The 19,825-nt window shown below is 44.6% G+C and overlaps 1 protein-coding gene across 1 annotated transcript in view; it reads left to right on the top strand.

The window, feature by feature from the left end:
* The window catches only part of AGBL1 (ATP/GTP binding protein like 1), a 655,387-nt gene that overhangs the window by 363,526 nt on the left and 272,036 nt on the right, over positions 1 to 19,825 (top strand). Inside the window, exons 20-21 of the mRNA XM_038747354.1 lie at positions 11,031 to 11,162; positions 12,144 to 12,320. Of these exons, the coding sequence (XP_038603282.1) occupies positions 11,031 to 11,162; positions 12,144 to 12,320 (309 nt within the window). The remainder of the gene's footprint in view (positions 1 to 11,030; positions 11,163 to 12,143; positions 12,321 to 19,825) is intronic.

The following is a 19,825-nucleotide window of genomic DNA, read 5'->3' on the forward strand; positions in this document are numbered from 1 at the left end:
GGACATTGGTGGGGGGAGAAGGCTCTTTCTTGGGGGACTCCTGTAGTCAGTTCCTCTCCCCTGGCTCTTTGCAAACTGGGAAGCTGAATTCCTCAACTGGAATGCTTGTGCAGACTAATCTTAACAGCGTTTGCTTCTGTTTGGCCTTAGGGGCATTGCATTTTTCAATCAATAGTATTTATGGAGATCATACTGTATGCTGAGATCTATACTAAAGTGCATAGAGGGGTAATAGTGAAAAGCAGCATGGTGTAGCAGATAGAACACGGGCCTGAGTTAAAAGGTCAGGGGTTCTAATCCCAATGCCACCACTTGTCTGCTGTGTGACTTGGATGAGTCACTTCACTTCTCTGTGCCTCAGTTACCTCATCTGTAAAATGAAGATTGAGACTGAGGCCCCCTGGAGACAAGGACTGTGTCCAACTCGATTTGCTTGTAACCAAACCAGCACTTAGTATAGTGCCTTGCATATAGTAAGTGCTTAACAAATAACATCCTTATGATGATTATTATTACTGCAGTCCAGCAGAGTTGCTAGATAGGATTCCTGCCCTCAAGGAACTTGCAGTCTAGAGTAGGGAGACAGATTTCAAATTAAATTACAGATAGGGGAAGCTGTAGCTGCAGACTGTAAGGATATGAACATTTAGTGAAGCATTGAGAAACAGCGTTGCTCAGTGGAAAGAGCATGGGCTTTGGAGTCAGAGGTCATGGGTTCGAATCCCGGCTCCACCACATGTCTGCTGTGTGACTTTGGGCAAGTCACTTAACTTCTCTGAGCCTCAGTTACCTCATCTGTAAAATGGGGATAGACTGTGAGCCCCACGTGGGACAACCTGATCATGTTATATCCCCCCAGTGCTTAGAACAGTGCTTTGCACACAGTAAGCGCTTAACAAATGCCATCATTATTATTATTATTATTAGTGCTGTGGGGCTAGTAGGATTGTGAGTATCAAACAGCTCAAGGTGGGTGCAGACCCAACTCTATAGGCGACACAGAAGGGAGGACAAATGGTCAAGAAATGAGAGGGAAGGAAAGGTGTAGTCTCTACAGGAAAGGGAGAGCTGAGGGAAAGAGGTTTGGGTTGGAAGATAAGCATCTGGGTACAGCTAAATACAGATCTCCTGAAGGCAGGAGGAAATGTGAGACTGCAGAGAAGGGGAGAGAACAGGGCTGGTGAGGGAGATTTGGGAATCACTGCCATAGAGACATCTGAGAGTGAATGAGTTCTCCGAGGGAGGGAGTGTAGATGGAGAATAGACGGGGTCCCAGAATTGAACCTCGAGGGACACCCACAGATTTAGGGGGTGAGAGACAGAGGAGGAGCCTGCAAAAGAGACTGAGATGCAACTTGGCCTAGTGGATAGAGCATGGGTGTGAGTGTCATAAGGACCTGGGTTCCAATCCTGGCTCTGCCACTTGTCTGCTGTGTGACCTTGGGCAAGTCACTTCACTTCTCTGTGCCTCATTTACCTCATCTGGAAAATGGGGATTAAGACTATGAGTCCCATGTGGGACAGGGACTGTGTCCAACCTGATTAGTTCGTATCTACCTTAGTGCTTAGAACAGTACTTGGCACAGAGTAAGCACTTTTATTATTATCAGTGGCAAGAGAGACAGAAGGCCAAAGCTTGATCTTGGTTTGTTTAATGAGTTACTTGCAGTTGCTGGTAACCTCACTCTCTTTGTTCCCTGTATCTCCCTTTCCCAACTTAGATCGGGTGGGGTAGGAACCAAGTCAGATCAAATCATTTTGTACAGTATTACTACAGCCCCTAGCAAAGTGCTTAGCACCCAGTAAGACCTTATTGCTGTAATTAGTACTACCTTTTGGTGTCATGACTCAAGGAATTGTCCGTTTTCCCTTGGAGAAGAGTCCACTGCTGCGAACAGAGGTTCCCTTCTTCCTGAGAGGGTAGACAAGGGAGGGCAGAGATAGCTTTATCTCTTCTTTCCTACCCAGTGGCAGGTAGCTTCAAGAACAAGCTTTTGAAATGTACTAGGAATTCAAAGAAGGTCTATTTGTAGTAGTTTATAAATGGCCAGGTGGGAAAAACAGTCTATTGCATTCAGTCAGTTCTTTCAGGTGGTTCATAAAAGTAGATAGTCAGTGCTTCTTTCCAAGGTGTTGCCAAGCATTACGGGAGCAACATCATTTCAAAATAGAAGAGCTCCTTGGTACCTGGTGTCCTCTGTTCGGGTCTCTGGCTGAGGAATGAGAGGCAGGCATGGAGAGACAGATTTGTAAGGAGAAGGAGGGGAGGAATGAGGGTAGTCTCTGGTCAAGTAAGAAGCAGGAGTACAAAGAATAGGAATTGGGTGGAGATTTGGGGGCCAGGGATTGAGTGGAAGAGAGGCCCCATCAGTTTGGTGATTTTTCATCAGCGACCAAAAGGGTGCATAGAGTGTACTCCTGAAAATAGGTCATCGTAATCCCAAAGGATGATGGGGAGGGGGCAAGGGGGGCTTGAAAGGGCTGGACATTTTTCTTGGAAATGTTGAACATCCTAAATCCTATCCAGGAAGCAGGAAGCAGGTTTGATTTAAGCAGGGCATATCCCTCCTGGTTCCTCAGGTGGAATGTGTTATGCCTTGCCAGGGGGAATGAGCCTATTGGCAGCATTCATTCTTGCCAATGTGTCCAGTTCTGCAGCTGAACTCTCTGGGCTAACACCGGTTCAGGGGAATTTGGAGCAATCAGATGACCAGGAAACCCTGTGAGGCTGAGATCGCCGTCATCTCAGAGCTCTGAAGCTCCATCTGATTCACATTTTTTAATTTATCAGTAGATGAGATGGTTGAGTTCAGAAAGATTTCTGATGCCTGAGTCCTCCCTGCTCTCAACTCCCTACCTCGACTCCCTCCCCAAAGTGATTCTGTTTCTTTGGAGAACTCCCTGACTTGAGTTACAGTTCATCTACCTTGGCCTTCTTACTACCCAGGGAAGTTGCTGGTGATTTTCCTATTCCACTTATCTGAGGACCAAGAATAGTTGAATTTGTGTCTCCCCGAGGTTTCTGGAGAATGGGTGGGACTCAAGGAAAACTCTAAGAAATGGTTTTCTTTCCATCTTGCTAGTCTTGTCAGCTTGGCCAAATGTGGCCTCCTAGCCAAGAATCACCAAATTGGAACTCTAAAGGGGGTTCTCCTTTTATTCATTGTGCCCCCCTCACCTCTTCTTTCTCCTGCCTCCCCTCAGTTATTGTCTTTAGCATCTTTAAAGTTCTGCATGGCCCCACTCCTGGAGCTGAGCCTGAGGGGCAGGACTAAGCAGAGGACCTTCTACATTGGGTTGGCCAATGGAGGCTCCTATCCAATCCTGTCAGCAATCAGTAGGCTAAGCGTGGTCCATCTTGCCCCTCCAGATGAGGTTTTCCACTCATCTAATTTCCTGCCTTCCCTCTAAAGTGAAGAAAATTATCCCAGAGCCTTCAGGCCTAATGTTGTTAGCTTTTTTTCATTCTTTTCCATGAAAGGGGCTCTCTGATGGAGTCATGAATTACACATTTTTTTTAGGATATTTGTTAAGTACTTATTATGTGCCAGGCACTGTTCTAAACACTGGGGTAGATAGAAAGTAATCAGGTTGGACACAGTCCATGTCCCACATGGGGCTCATTGAGGTAAATGAGACACAGAGAAGTTAAGTGGCAGACAAGTGGCATAGCCGGGATTAGAACCCAGGTCCTTCTGGCTCCCCGGCCCGTGCTTTATCCTTATTATTAGAGAAGCAGCATGGCTCAGTGGAAAGAGCACAGGCTTTGGAATCAGAGGCCATGGGTTCAAATCTGTGCTCCGCTACTTGTCAGCTGTGTGACTTTGGGCAAGTCACTTAACTTCTCTGCGCCTCAGTTACCTCATCTGTAAAATGGAGATTAACTGTGAGCCCCCCGTGGTACAACCTGATCACCTTGTAACCTCCCCAGCGCTTAGAACAGTGCTTTGCACATAGTAAGCGCTTAATAAATGCTATCATTATTATTATTATTACTACTGTTATTACTATGGTATTTGTTAAGTGCTTATGTGTCAAGCACTATTTTAAGTACTGGGGTAGATACAAGTTAATCAGGTCGGACATAGTCCCTGTCCCACATGGGGCTCCCAGTCTAAGTAGGAAGGACGATAAGTATTTAATCACCATTTCCCTTCCCCACAGCACCTGTATATATGTTTGTACATATTTATTACTCTATTTATTTTACTTGTACATATCTATTCTATTTATTTTATTTTGTTAATATGTTTGGTTTTGTTCTCTGTCTCCCCCTTCTAGACTGTGAGCCCACTGTTGGGTAGGGACCGTCTCTATATGTTGTCAACTTGTACTTCCCAAGCGCTTAGTACAGTGCTCTGCACACAGTAAGTGCTCAATAAATACAATTGTTTGATTGATTGATTGATTTTATATTTGAGGAAACTGATGCACAGAGAAGTTAAGTGACTTGCTCAAGTTCACACAGCAGATATCTGGTAGGGCCAGGATTAGAACCCAGGTCCTCTGACTCCCAGGCTGATGCTCTTCCCACTAGGCCATATCAATGGTAGGTTTAGAATATTCTTTAAGTATGAATATTTTACATGTATCGATTTCCATGGGTCTAAGAATTCATTACATACTGATATTCCATATGTTTGGGAATTCTATACTTTAAGTGTCCTCTAAATAGATATTTCATATGTATGGGTATTCCGTATGGTATTTAGATGGTAAATGTCCTCTTAGGATCTGATGGTTTGACAGACTGGCTCTTTTAACGTAAAACCACAGGCCGGAGAGAAAGAAATTATGGTACATCCTATTGCCAAGAAATAAAAATGAGACCTACCAGGGATATTGACTGGTTTTGAGAGACTGTTACAGAAAGTCTGGGGAACTCCAGATGGCAAGTTTCAGCCCCAGTTAGCCACTGGAGGAGATGAAAATTGGGTTCAAGGCAAATACAGATTCACTGAAGCTGAGCTGAACTTTGACCCATAATGGCTCAATTTTAAGAGAAATTCCACAGTGTTGTAACCAGGTAGGCACATTAATATCCTCTTTTGGATATTTATAGGAATACATTCCACACACTCTACCTGTAGCTAACTTAAACCGTGATTGGCTGCCTTGATAACTCAGATTAAACCCTCGCTAAGAGGAGAATGGAGCCGTTATTCAGGAAACTGGTAAATACTCTCATTCTGATGGGACCATTATGGGATAATTGAGCCCGCCACAAATATTATTTATCTCCCAGCCATGTTTTCTCCATTCCCAAGCTTCGGGTAGCATAGATCTGCAAAATCGTGTGCAGAAATCACGGAGGGCTGACTCTCCAGGGCTCATGCAAACCTTGGTTTGTTTCATTAGAAGAGCTCCCGATTTTTGGAATTCCATCCTATTTCTCAGTCCGCTCCCCCTTGCATATCTTCTTGTGGCATCAGCATAAATAATGTAGAGGTTTCCCAGCTGGGAAACAGAAATGACACACACATGTCAGGAGCAGGAAACCCAGAAGCTCACATCCTGCAAAGCGGAAGGAAACAAAATCCCAAAGTGAGGTATTCGTTCAGGGGGAATGGGTGGGAAAAAGGTGCTAGAAGTATGGCACTGTCAATCAATCAGTCAACCAGTGGTATTTATTGAGCGCTTTATAGTGGTGGGAGGGAGAAGATGGAAGAGCACAGAAGGCCTGAACTCAAGGAGGGACTCATCAGACTAAAAGGAACATCGAGGCATTCCTCATTAAGTTGCAGAGCTTGATGGGACGGAGTACTTATTCATTCACTCAATCATATTTATTGAGCACTTCCTGTGTGCAGAGCACTGTACTAAATGCTTGAGAAAGCACAATTCAACAATAAATAGTGACATTAGCAGGTTGGATTCAAACTGATGGCCTATATAGATATGGCAGGAAGTCTTGAGGATTTAATCCTGTCAGAACAGGGCGATGGGGGCCAGGGTTAGTTCACAAGGGAGCAGGGCATAAATTGGGGGGAACAGTTGAGGTAATGAATTCCACTGAATCTCAAACTCTACCTTTATGAAAGAATGACCTTCTAAATTCTAGACTGTAAACTCATTATGGGCAGGGAATGTGTCTACCAACTTTGTTATATTAAACTCTCCCAAGTACTTAAAACAGTGTTCTATACACAGTAAGAGCTCAGTAAAGACTATTAACCTCTAGTGGTCCTCTTTCTTCTTCTTTTTTGGAATCATTGGATAGAAAAGGAAGGAAAACTCACCTGTCTCTGTTGAAATGTCAGACTCTACTGGGTGAACATTCATTCATTCATTCATTCAATTGTATTTATTGAACACTTACTGTGTGCAGAGCACTGTACTAAGTGCTTGGGAAGTACAAGTTGGCAACATATAGAGACAGTCCCTACCCAACAGAGGGCTCACAGTCTAGAAGGGGGAGACAGAGAACAAAACAAAACATATTAACGAAATAAAATAAATAGAATAAATATGTACAAATAAAATAGAGTAATAAATACATACAAACATATATACAGGTGCTGTGGGGAGGGGAAGGATGTAAGGCAGGGGGAATGGAGATGGGGAGGAGGGGGAGAGGAAGGAGGGGGCTCAGTCTGGGAAGGCCTCCTGGAGGAGGTGAGCTCTCAATAGGGCCTTGAACATCAGTGTGATCCTCTGGGTCTGTAACTTCTAGGGCAGATTCTAGGTTATGAGCCATTTTTATATAATCTTTTGCCATTTCCACATGAGCCTGGGAACACTGGAGCCACGCACCCAAACTCCTCCAGGTGCTACAGGCTGGTGATAAACCAGGCATAGAATGGACTCTAAGGTTACAGCTAAAACTAGTAGGAGGAAACAGGATACAAACTGAGAAGCAGCATGGCTTAGTGTATAGAGCACAGGCCCAGGAGTCAGAAAGACCTGGGTTCTAATCCTGGCTCCACCATTTGTCTGCTGTGTGACATTGAGCAAGTCACTTCATTTCTCTGTGCTTCAATTACCTCATCTGTGAAATGGGGATTCAAGCTGTGAGCCCCATGTGGGACAGGGACTGTATCCAACCAAATTAACTTGTATCTACCCCAGTGCTTACTGCAGTGTTGGACACAGAGGAAGCACTTAACAAGTATCATAAAAAAAGTAAAGCTACATCAGTGTTTTCTGGAATTCAACTCATGAATGTACCTGTAAAGCAAGGGAGGATTAGGGAGTGTGCACATTTCCCTGGGAAAGCTGGCTCTGTGGGTGAACTGGCTTATGGTAATAATAATAATAAGACAAATGATACTTGTCAATTACTTACTATATGCCAAGTTCTATCCTAAACACTGGGGCTTGTCTTATGCTGTCGAGCCATTTCCGACCCATAGTGACTCCCTGGACACATCTCTCCCAGAACACCCCACCTCCATCTGCAATCGCTCTGGTAGTCTATACATAGACTTTTCTTGGTAAAAATACAGAAGTGGTTTACCACTGCCTTCTTCCGTGCAGTGAACTTGAGTCTCCACCCTCAACTCTCTCCCATTCCGCTGCTGCCCAGCACCGGTGAGTTTTGACTTGTAGCAGATTGCTTTCCAAGCTAGGAATGGATGGGTAAAACACTGGGACGGGTACAAAATAATCGAATCCCACATGGAGTTCACAGTTAAAGTAGGAGGGATAACAGTCATTGAATCCCCATTTTGTCAATGAGAGAATGAGGCTCAGAGAAGTTAAGTGACTTGCCCAAAGTCACAAAGCAGAGAAGGGGTGGAGGGATTAGAACTGAGGTCCTCTGGCCCAGGCCCGTGCTCTTTCCACTAGGCCATGCTGCGTTATGGTGGCATGCCTGGGAAGGAGTTGAAGCTCAATAAATATGATTGTCTGATTGATCTATGTAATTGTTTCCTGATGCTTACTCCAGTGCTATATACGTAGTAGGGCCTCAATAAATACTACCATTCAGTGGTATTTATTGAGAGCTTACTGTGTGCAAAACCCTATCCTAATACAGTGGGAGAACACAATATAACAGGGGATAGACACGTTCCCTGCCCACAAGGAACTTAGTCTGGAGAGGAACTAACTACAGCTATTTACTACTATTACTACTAGTAGTAGTAGTATTCGTCTTACTAAGGTAACTAGAGGCCCTCCATAAGGACCTAAAATCAAAAGCATGGCTATTTTGAGTCAGACCAATGGTCTAGCTTGAACCTGATTATACTTCCAACAGAGTGGCCAGGATGCTTGGAGAAACTATGTGCTGGTCACCCTCCCTAACTCATTCCATCCCTAACTTAACCTCTAGTAGTAGCCCATGGAGGATTGCTTGTCCATGATTTTATCCAAACCCCTTTTTGAACATGCAGACCCTTGTGGGTGCACAACTTCCTGTAGGAATGAATTCCGTATGCCACCCATCTGCAGGGTAAAGAAGTGTTTTCTTTTTATTTAATTATTTTTTCAAATGGTGTTCGTTAAGAGCTTTCTATGTATCAAACACTGTTCAAATCACGGGGGTGGATACAAATTGGCTGGCGGCCCCCCAACGACCCACCCCCCATCCTGCCGTACTTCATTTGGCGCTCCCGGATGCACAACGTACCCATGTACATGGATAAAACCCATGGCAACCGGGAGATGACCGTCATCCACCGGGTAGAGGGGGATATCTGGATGAGGGAACTGAGGCACAATGAGGTGACTCGTCCAAGGCCACACAGCAGACCCTTGGCGGAGCTGGCATTAGAACCTAGGTCTTCTGACTCCGAGGCCCGGGCTCGAGTCCCTAGGCCACGCTGCATCGCCAATCGTGTTAAAGGAGTCAGGAGCAGAAAACGAGCGAGCCATCCCTCCTCCCCATTACCTCCTTCCCCTCCCCACAACACCTGTATATATGTATATATGTTTGTACGGATTTATTACTCTATTTTATTTGTCCATATTCTATTTATTGTGTTTTGTTAATATGTTTTGTTTTGTGGTCTGTCTTCCCCTTCTAGACTGTGAGCCCTCTGTTGGGTAGGGACCGTCTCTAGGTGTCGCCAACTTGGACTTCCCAAGCGCTCAGTACAGTGCTCTGCACATAGTAAGCGCTCAATAAATACAATTGAATGAATGAAAATCGATCAGGTTGGGCACAGTCCCTAATCCACATGAGGCTCACAGGCTAAATAGGAAGAAAAGGTATTGAATCCCCATTTTTCCAGTTGAAGAAACTGAGGCAGAGAAGTCAAGTGAGTTGCCCAAGGTCACACCACAGGCAAGTGGCAGAGCCGGGATTGGAACCCAGGTCCTCTGACTCCTGGGGCCCATGCTGTATCCATTAGACCATGCTGCTTTTATTTGTTTTGAACCGACCACCTTCAAGCTTCAGTGCCCACGCCCCTTCATCCTAGGGGGATTTGGTGAGTAAAATTCCATGTTCAGCCTGCTCCCAAGGGGCTGTTTGGTGGTGTGGCCAGTGAGATTCTGTCCTTTGCAGAGTGTCTTGAGGTTTACCGTGAACGTGAGCTCTCCATAACAGTGAGCTCTCCGTAACGGTGAGTTATCTGCCAGAGCACAGCTTTTAAATCTCCCAGTTAAAAGGATTAAGCATCAACGGCAGACATAACCTGATGAATTAACCAGTAATTGCACCATAGATTACTCAGGATTTAGAGGAACACAGGTTTCATATAATTAACAGACTTATTTGTAGGACTCTCAGTTGAGCACAAACATAACACTATCTCCATTCCTCTCTTTCCGGATGTTTGGAGGCTACGAGATGCAGAGGGGCTTATTTAGTCGGCGAATGGGCCTATAATTAAACATTTATGTGGAACTTATCACCAGAAAACTAAGGTGCATCCTTGGAAAAGCAATCTCTTACTAAAAGCATTGTGAATTAATTCTCCATTTTTTTACCTCCTCTATTTCACCCAAAGAGGAGCCGAGCCATAGAGGAAGGCAGGAGCTTTCCATTTGTGATTCTAGACTAAGGGCGGATGATTATGATGGTTCTTTTGTCCCACTGATCTGTTAGCTCAGCTAGCGGTCTGATAGTGAAGAGCTGATAGTGAAAGAGGAGGTTATCTCAACTCTAGATTTGTGGCCACTTCTGCCTAAGGCAGCTGTTTTCTAACTCCGAACTGGTTACGTGAACCAGCATGCGGGGAAATGACAAGCGCTATCAGCTGCTGGAGCCGATTGAGGTAAGAGCCATCATGAGTGGGAGCGGTTGGCTCCGAACAGACCCATGTGTCTCCTAACTCTGTTGTATTGTGCCCTTCCAACCTGTTGGTACAGTGTTCTGCACACAGTAAGTGTTCAGTAAATATGACTGATTGAGCAATCGACTAAAAACGTACCCCGATTTGGATCAAATGACTTGACCGGCCAGATTTGCTCCCACTAGGAAGTGGCACGGCACAATAAAAGAGCATGGGAGCAATCCTGCTTCTGCTGCTTGCCTGTCGTGACCTTGGGCAAGGCACTTCTCCGTGCCTCAGTTTCCTCCACTGTAAAATTGGAATTCAATACCTGTCCTACCTTCCGCTTAGACTGTGAGCCCCATGTGGGACAGTAAGCCCCATATCTGATTTGATTATCTTGTATCTATGCCAGCATTTAGCACAGCTTGACACACAGTGTTTCAATGTTATTATTATTATTAGCATAATCTGACCATTGGGACATATTTTGTCCACTCCTCCTCCCACCCTCTATGTCATAAGATGAAAAAGGGGAAGAAGGAGCAATCTGGCCTAGTGAAAAGAGCTGGAAATCAGGAGACCTGAGTTGTAATTCTTGTTCATCCTCTTGCCTGCTGTGTGAGCTTGGGCAAGATTTTTAATTTCTCTTTACCTGTTTCCTCAACTCTAAAATGGAGATTAATGCTTGTGTTCCCTCTCCTTTAAACTACCAGCCTAGTCAGGAGCAGGGACTGTAACTGATCAAGTGCTTGACACAGTAAGAACTTAACAAATATCACAGTTATCATTATTATTATCATTAGGGGAGATCACCGGAAGCTCTGAGCCACTCCTGCTTACCTCTGTGCCCATCCCTCCCCCCTCCAGGTGTTCTGTGACTTCCACGGCCACTCCCAGAAGAAGAACGTGTTTCTCTATGGCTGCAGTGTCAAGGAGACGCTCTGGCAGGCTGGGGGAACAGTGGATCCAACCCTGATCACTGAGGACGTTGGCTATAGGGTGAGACTTTAGGACAGATATCCATAATCTTCAGATGCATACACGTGCCCTTGAGTGTTCCCAAAAAATCAGCCACCTAAAGCACCCATCTGATCCCTGAAGGAACGGAGTCAAGATCAAGGCCGCTTTCAGACGTATGGCTGCTCTGTCACGCTCCAGTCATGCATGCAGCTGTATGAAATGTACCAGAAACATGGATTCACTCATTCATTCAATCACATTTATTGAGCTCTTGCTGTGTGCAGAGCACTGTACTAAGAGTTTCGGGAAAAATACAACCCAACAATAAACAGTGATATTCCCAGCCCACAACGAGCTTACAGTCAAGAGATGGGAAGACGGACATCAACACAAATAAATAAAAAAAATGGAACGCTTCACAAATTTGCATGTATGACATCATAGAGAATTCCACCTCACTCATCACTCTCACTCTGTCATCGAGTGACAATTTCCGAGCACCCATGGATTGGTCCACCACTGGGCCTTTTCTTGTTTCCTCTCCCAGTTGTCGCTGGATCATCTTTTCTCCCAACTCTGAGGCCTAAAATTTTGTCTCATCCATCTTCCCTTTTCATCCTGCTGACCACCGTCTGGATGTCCCATCCTTCCCTCTTGTATCTGCTCTCGTAACCTAGTCTTGACCCCAGCCCTCAGCACATAGCAAGCATTGAATAAATGCCACGATTAATTAGATCTGTCTTGATTTCTTTAGGGCTACGTCTTATTTTCATGACCGATAATTGAAATTGAAGATAATGCCCCTGACAGCCAGAGGGTGATTCAATTCAATCGACCGAACAGTCACCGGGTGCCTTTGGGAGGGATGGTTTGCTTTCTTTTTTTGAGCTTGAGTCCCCAGCCCGGAAAGACGAGACAGGGCTAGGTGTCGCTGACTTGCCGGCACACAAACAGGCAAGCTCACAAACATGTGTGAGGTTATCTTTCATAAGCCTCAATTTTTTCCCATTTTTCCCTCAGACCCTTCCCAAAATCCTGGATAAGGTGGCCCCAGCTTTTGTGATGAGCAGCTGCAGTTTTCTGGTGGAGAAATCCCGGGCAGCCACGGCCCGCGTGGTGGTGTGGCGGGAACTGGGAATTCTGAGGAGCTACACCATGGAGAGCAGCTATTGCGGATGCAACCAAGGCCGATACCAGGTGAGTCTGCTTCTTCCTCTCCTACCGGACTGGGCTCATTCAGGGGCACTGGGGTGGGAGGGCAGATGGAGCTTTAAGATCTTTGGTGGAGGCAGACCTGTCATTGGCTGCTAGTTCATCACCAGCAAGATGAGGGTGGAAGGAGGGCCATCTGGTCACCTACTGGGTCACCATCACTCTTCACAATGGGACTCGGCAAAGCCCTTGAAGCAGTGGGGCATACAACTCTTGCCACTCCCGATTCCTGCTGACAAGATGAAAAGAACCCCTCTCCCCATTTGTTTCCTTCTTTTCCTTTCTTGTTTTCTCCCACAACCCATTTTTCCATTTTTTAGTGAGGCATGGAGACTTTGTAAGCTTCACTTTGATTATGGATGTCAGGGACCTAGACCAAATACACATAGCAAAGCCATCTTGCAAGGGGGTCCAATGTCTCACAGGTCTTCTCCAAATGCTTACTTCTCCAGAATATCACCAAAGCCCCCTGATGTACATTTGTGTGTGTGTGTGTGTTCTATTGTACTCTTCAAGTACTTAGTACCGTGCTCTGTACATAGTAAGAGCTCAACAAATACCATTGATTGACTGTGTTGGTTGGGCCACACTGAAGCTGGGCTGATTAAAATGGTGTGATATAAAGGCCTATTATAAACCACAGACACTTAGCTAGTAACGGTAGCTACTTTCAGAGTGGGATAACAATAATTCTAATAAGTCCATCAATGTGAATCAATGCGAAATCAATAGTCACAGACCATAAGCCATGCTTTAATCACAGCAAGGATGGTCCTGGTTCTATCCAGTCCAGAATTTAGTCTCTGACAGAGGCAATGTGATGCTTCAAGGAACCAGGTGCTGGATGCCTAACTTGCTCTCTTTTCTAATATTTGGGATCTATGGAATTTATTGAGCACCTACAGTGACTGGAGCACTGTACTAAACCTTTGCGAGCGTACATTAGAAGCAAATAATATGGCCCCCTGCCTTTCAAGAACTTACATTTAAATGAGAGAGACAGTCCTAAATGATTGACAAATAGTGGGAGCAGGAAAAAGAACAAGGAAACGAGTAGCTAGCGTGGCTATGTCAGTATGAGTTAGTGGAATATCCCTTTGAAAAGATTATAAATTCCTTGTGGGCAGGAAATGTGAATACCAACTCCGTTATAGTGTACTCTCCCAAGTGCTAAGTACAGTGCGCTGCACACATAACTACTCAATAAATCTGATTGATTGATTGTATGTACATAAATGGTCAAGATGGGAAGAAATGCATCAAGTCCGAGGGATGGCTGGTGGGTTGACACAACTTGAGGTGTTGGGAATTAACCCGGGAAGGCTTTGTGGAGGAGCTGTTTTTCAGGCGGCCTCTGAAGATGGGAATTCATTAAATCGTGTTTATTGAGTGCTTACTGTGTGCAGAGCACTGTACTAAGTGCTTTTATGCTGTGCCTTGGTGTCTCTGGAGGGGGATGAAGTTTCAGGGAGGGAGAATGGTGTGAGAAAGGGATTGGAGGTGGAAGAGTTGAAAGTGAGGGATGGACCATCTAGCGTTCTTAACTTTTCCCTGTAAATCCTTAACTATTCTTCCAGCAGCTTGCAAGTGGGTGATCAGGGAATAGAAACCAGGTCCTCCGACTCCAAGGCCCATGCTCTTCCCACTAGGCCACGCTGCTTTTCAATGAGTGCGTGGAGCACTGTACGAAGCACTCAGGGGAGTACAATATCGCAGAGTTGGTAGACATAGTCCCTGTACCTAAGGAGCATACCATCTAGAGGAGGAGACAGACCCTAATAGAAATAAATTATGTATATGTTTAAAAGGGATGTGGGGATGAGGATGGGGAGAATAAAGTGTACAAATCTAAATGCAGGACAACACAGAAAGGAGAGAGAATAGAGGAAATGAGGGTTTAGTCAGGGAAAGCTTTCCAGCGCTTAAATAGTGCTTGGCATATAATAAGCATGTAACTAATACCATTATTGTTACTATTATTCTTGGAGAAGGTGTGTTTTTAATAAGACTTTGAAGGTGGGGAGAGTGATGGTCTGTCGGATATGAAGTGGGATGGAGCTCCGGGCCAGAGAGAGACTTTGGGTGAGGGGTCGGTGGCGAGATAGGCAAGATCAAGGTACATTTGGTGCAGAACATTCATTCAATCGTATTTATTGAGCCCTTACTTTGTGCAGAGCACTGTACTAAGAACACTCTAGTAAGAGCTTGGGAGAGTACAATACCACAGATGTGAAACCTTGAATTTCCTCTTTAAAAGGGGAGAAAATGCGCTGAGGAAAGGCAACCCTGGGTGGGCACCCACCATCTCTCCTGCTCTAAAAGAACACTTCTCAAGTTCTTGTTTTTCTTGCTTTCCTTTACCTCTGTCCTTCTCGAAAACATTGAATAACGTGAGTGAGAGCGATTTTGCATCTGGGGTCCTGCCATGGGAGAGAGGAATCTCATCCAAGGCAGGGTGTCTTAGTGGGGTTTTCTGAGGCCTTATAATGAAGTCTAGGAGCCAGAGAGAAATTTCCGTTCCGAACATATTGCAAATTATTTTTTTTGAGTTGGGAAGGCAAGTCCCAGTGGCATCGTGAGGTTATTATTCTAAGGTCATCTTTCCATTTTGTGTTTAGCATTACCATTTATCCAAAAGATGGAGGATCCTTAAAGACACCCAGGAGGAGCATTTTTTCCTTCCGTCATAAGATTATAAATATTTTTGCAGTTTTCCTGGTTTAGGCAGCTTTAAAGTAGTTCCAATAGTTTCTCCTCCAGTACACCAAGTACCTGATTTGTTAGTACTGAAATGAAATATTTCTTAGACTGACATTTATGTTGGAGCAGTTTAAAAGCACACCAGCTATTACTTTCAAATAATTGTTGTTAATGCAATATTTCCCTCTCCGTTTTCCATTTTTTAGGGAGGTGGGATTTGTTTTTCTTTGTCTTCTGTTTTTGTTTCTTCAGAGCGTGTTCTCAGTTAGCTAAATCAGGAGCTCAAGTCCTTAAGTTATACAGTTTCAAAGTCCCACCCATGAGATGAGGTTTACGTTGCCAGGTAGAGGATTTCTGTCTGACAGCTGTTGGATGGAAAGCTCCAAAGCAGACTGCTCTCTTTGCAGAAATCTTGTGGTGGGGTGGGGAAGGGAACCGTCTACATGGTATGGCTCTCTGCCCATTCTCTCCCATTCTTACCAAAACTCTCTCTTCTCCCACTACACCTCAGCCTGCACATTTAACTCCTCTCACCCCTACCTACTTATCATGACTTAATGTTGTCTCTCACCATCAAACCCTTGGCTCAGAGAAGCGGCGTGGCTCAGTGGAAAGACCTTGGGCTTTGGAGTCAGAGGTCATGGATTCAAATCCCGGCTCTGCCATTTGTCAGCTGGGTGACTTTGGGCAAGTCACTTAACTTCTCTGAGCCTCAGTTACCTCATCTGTAAAATGGGGATTAAGACTGAGCCCCCCATGGGACAACCTGATCACCTTGTAACCTCCCCAGTGCTTAGAACATTGCTTTGCACATAGTAAGCGCTTAATAAATGCCATTGTTATTATTATTATTGTGTCCCCCTCCTTCCTGGAACTCCCTCCTTCTTAATGTGGTCCCCCCAAAGGCCATCATTTTCCCTATCTTCAAATCCCTTCTCAAATCATATCTCCTACCTCACCTTCCTTCTCTCCTTCTACAGCCCAGCCCGCACCCTCTGCTCCTCTGCTGCTAATCTCCTCACCATACCTCATTCTCGCCTGTCCCGCCATCGACCCCCGGCCCACGTCATCCCCCGGGCCTGGAATGCCCTCCCTCTGCCCATCCGCCAAGCTAGCTCTCTTCCTCCCTTCAAGGCCCTACTGAGTGCTCACCTACTCCAGGAGGCCTTCCCAGACTGAGCCCCTGCCTTCCTCTCCCCCTCATCCCCCTCTCCATCCCCCCATCTTACCTCCTTCCCTTCCCCACAGCACCTGTATATATGTATATATGTTTGTACATATTTGTTACTCTATTTATTTATTTATTTTACTTGTACATGTCTATTCTATTTATTTTATTTTGTTAGTATGTTTGGTTTTGTTCTCTGTCTCCCCCTTTTAGACTGTGAGCCCACTGTTGGGTAGGGACTGTCTCTATATGTTGCCAACTTGTACTTCCCAAGTGCTTAGTACAGTGCTCTGCACACAGTAAGCGCTCAATAAATACGATTGATGATGATCTCCTCCAGAAAGCCTTTCCTCTCACTTTCCCACTCTATTCACCCTCCTTTCCACATCGCATATGTACTTGGGTCCATGCCCCTTATGACCTTTGATGCTCTCCCTCCCTCCCCCCCCAACACAGCACTTATAGATATATTCTTATACTCCACTGCTTCCCCTATTTGTAATTTATTTTAGTGTCTCATTTTTCCCACTAGATTGTAAGCTTGTTGATAGCAGGGATCATGTCTACCCATGGTCATGGGTTCAAATCCCGGCTCAGCCACTTGTCAGCTATGTGGCTTTGGGCAAGTCACTTAACTTCTCTGAGCCTCAGTTATCTCATCTGTAAAATGGGGATTAAGATTGTGAGCCCCACGTGGGACAACCTGATCACCTTGTATCCTCCCCAGTGCTTAGAACAGTGCTTTGCACATAGTAAGTGCTTAACAAATGCCATCATAATAATTATTATTATTATTACCAGAGCACTGTACTAAGTGCTTGGGAAGTACAAGTTGGCAACATATAGAAACGGTCCCTACCCTACAATGGGCTCACAGTCTAGAAGGGGGAGACAGACAACAAAACAAAACATGTGGACAGGTGTCAAGTCATCAGAATAAATAGAAGTAAAGCTAGATGCACATCATTAGCAAAATAAATAGAATAGTAAATATGTACAAGTAAAATAGAGTAATAAATCTGTACAAACATAAATACAGGTGGTATGGGGAGGGGAAGGAGGTAGGGCGGGGGGGGATGGGGAGGGGGAGAGGAAGGAGGGGCACAGTAAGTGCTCAATAAATGTCATGGATTGATTGATTGATTAATTGATTGTCCTGGGCTGGGGTTGAGCAGTATCAGGGTATGTATCTGCAGGAATTGTTTTCGCCTTTAGGTGTAGGGGCAAAGGGAAAGTGCGGAGCATCTTGCGTAGCTGAATGTTTCTTTTTATAAGGGACGGGAGAGTTTACAGGAGGGAGAACTCGCCTTCTCCATAGGTGGTTCATATCCAGCTGAGAAATGGGCCGGGTTTGTTAATTGCTGGTTAGTACAGTTCCTGTGGGGAGGAATAAAGTCAAACCTGGGAACTCACCCCAACATACAGTGCTGCAGGTATACAAGTCAATGCCCCACACAGCAGGCTACTGTAGAACAGGTCCCTTCTAGCAATAATATTGAGCTCCCACACAGTGTGATACATCATACTAAGCCCCTTGGGGTATACTAGGCAAAAATGAACACAGTTCCTGTCCATAAGGAGCTTACACTCTAGTAGGGGAGACAAATATAAAAAGTCTTTACAAAACAGAGCAATCACAAGATAAATAATCAAAATTGAGTAGACGTATTTAGTGAATCTATGTATACACTACCAGAACGATTGCAGATGGAGAGTGGGGAGTTCCAGGAACATATGTCCATGATGTTACTATGGGTCGGAAACGACTGGATGGCATAAGACAAGACAAGATTTAGTGAATGCTGAGTGGGTGGAAGTAGTGCTATGGCCTTCTCTGTGCCCCAGTGTGGGTAACCTCCTGACCTCTGAGAGGACTGTTTCCACCCAAACCCAGAAACCCTTCTGGAATGTGGAACCACAGAGTCTGCCTTGGGAGACTAAGGGTGGGAATGCAGTGGCGGAAGGAAGGCAGAGAAGCCATTGGAATAGTAAAATTCATTCATTCAATCGTAGTTACTGAACGCTGACTGTGTGCAGAGCACTGTAGTAAATGCTTGAGAAGTACAAGTCGGCAACATATAGAGACGGTCCCTACAACAACAGGCTCACAGTCTAGAAGGGGGAGACAGACAACAAAACAAAACATGTAGACAGGTGTCAAAATAATAGCGGGAAACAGTTTGACTTAGTGATAAGAGCACGGGCTTGGGTGTCAGAGGTCTTGGGTTCTAATCCTAGCTTCTCCACTTGTCTGCTGTGTCACCTTGGGCAAATTGTTTAACTTAGCTGTGCCTCAGTCACCTCATCTGTAAAAATGGGGATTAAGACTGTGAGTCCCCCGTGGGACAACCTGATCACCTTGTAACCTCCCCAGCACTTAGAACAGTGCTTGACACATAGTAAGGACTTAACAAAAACCATAATTATTATTAATAATGATAATTTTCTTATTTAAGCTCTTACTCTGTGCCAGACACTGTACAATATAATAATAGGAGTAGTAGTAATAGTTCGTTCATTCAGTTGTATTTACTGAGTGCTTACTGTGTGCAGAGCAGTGTACTAAGAGCTTGGAAAGTACAATTCACAAACAAATAGTTGTGTTGTTGTCACCATCATTGGTATTTATTGAGCACTAACTTTGTGTCGAGCATTGTATTAAGCGCTTAAAAGAAGGAGGAGCAGGAGAAAAAGGAAAATGAAAAATAGGAGGAAAAAGGGAGAAGGAGGAAGAAAAGACTATGAACAATGAAAAAGAGGGGAGGTTGAGGATGAGGAGGACAAGGGAAAAACAGGAGGAGGTAATACCTTAGGAAATACCAAAACAGAGAAGTGACTTGTTCTCTGTTTGCACACGAATGGGTCTGTACACAAATGTAAACTGCTGTTTACAGAATGCTGGAGCTGGATTTGTATTGTTTGGAGTTGCTTTAGGTGTGATGAGAGCTCAGTTACATTCATGTGTACTATTTATTTGTGTCATCACAATCATAATGACAATCATAACAATAATGATAATAGTATGCATGAGGCCTTAGAGCACATTTGAGCTCCCATCAGATATCATTATCATTATTAATAATCATTATGGAGAGGATCATAAAATATGAATATGGAAACCGTAATCTCCATAGTTTGGGCTACAAGCCGCTAGCCTGGGTAGTTTGGATCTTACGTAAACAATTCCTCTGGAATAAATTCTTTCTCTGTGCACTCCCCAAAGCTGTGTATATCCAGGGTATGGCTGGCCCCAGTCAATCTAAATACATGATGTTTTTCTTTATTATCTTTCCTGATGATTAATCATTTGTACAGTGCTCTGAACACAGTAAGCGCTCAATAAATACGATTGAATGAATTTGCCCCATGGCCTTTCCACATGTAAAGTCAGACGGCCTTTCAGATATCAAAGGCCCTTTGAAGTAATTAAATATTTGCATCTCTTTGACTCTCTCAGTCAAAAATGAGGTATTTACCTCCACTTGGGCTCAATAAAGCAGGGGTCCAAAGGGCTAAAATGACCACAAAATGACTGAGAAGCTCATTGGAAAACTAGCAGGATTCCTCCCTGGGAATATTGACTATCTAGAAGAGACACTCAGGGGTCCAAAGTGTAGAAAAA

Source organism: Tachyglossus aculeatus, chromosome 5 (assembly GCF_015852505.1).
Source record: "Tachyglossus aculeatus isolate mTacAcu1 chromosome 5, mTacAcu1.pri, whole genome shotgun sequence".
Classification (NCBI taxonomy): domain Eukaryota; kingdom Metazoa; phylum Chordata; class Mammalia; order Monotremata; family Tachyglossidae; genus Tachyglossus; species Tachyglossus aculeatus.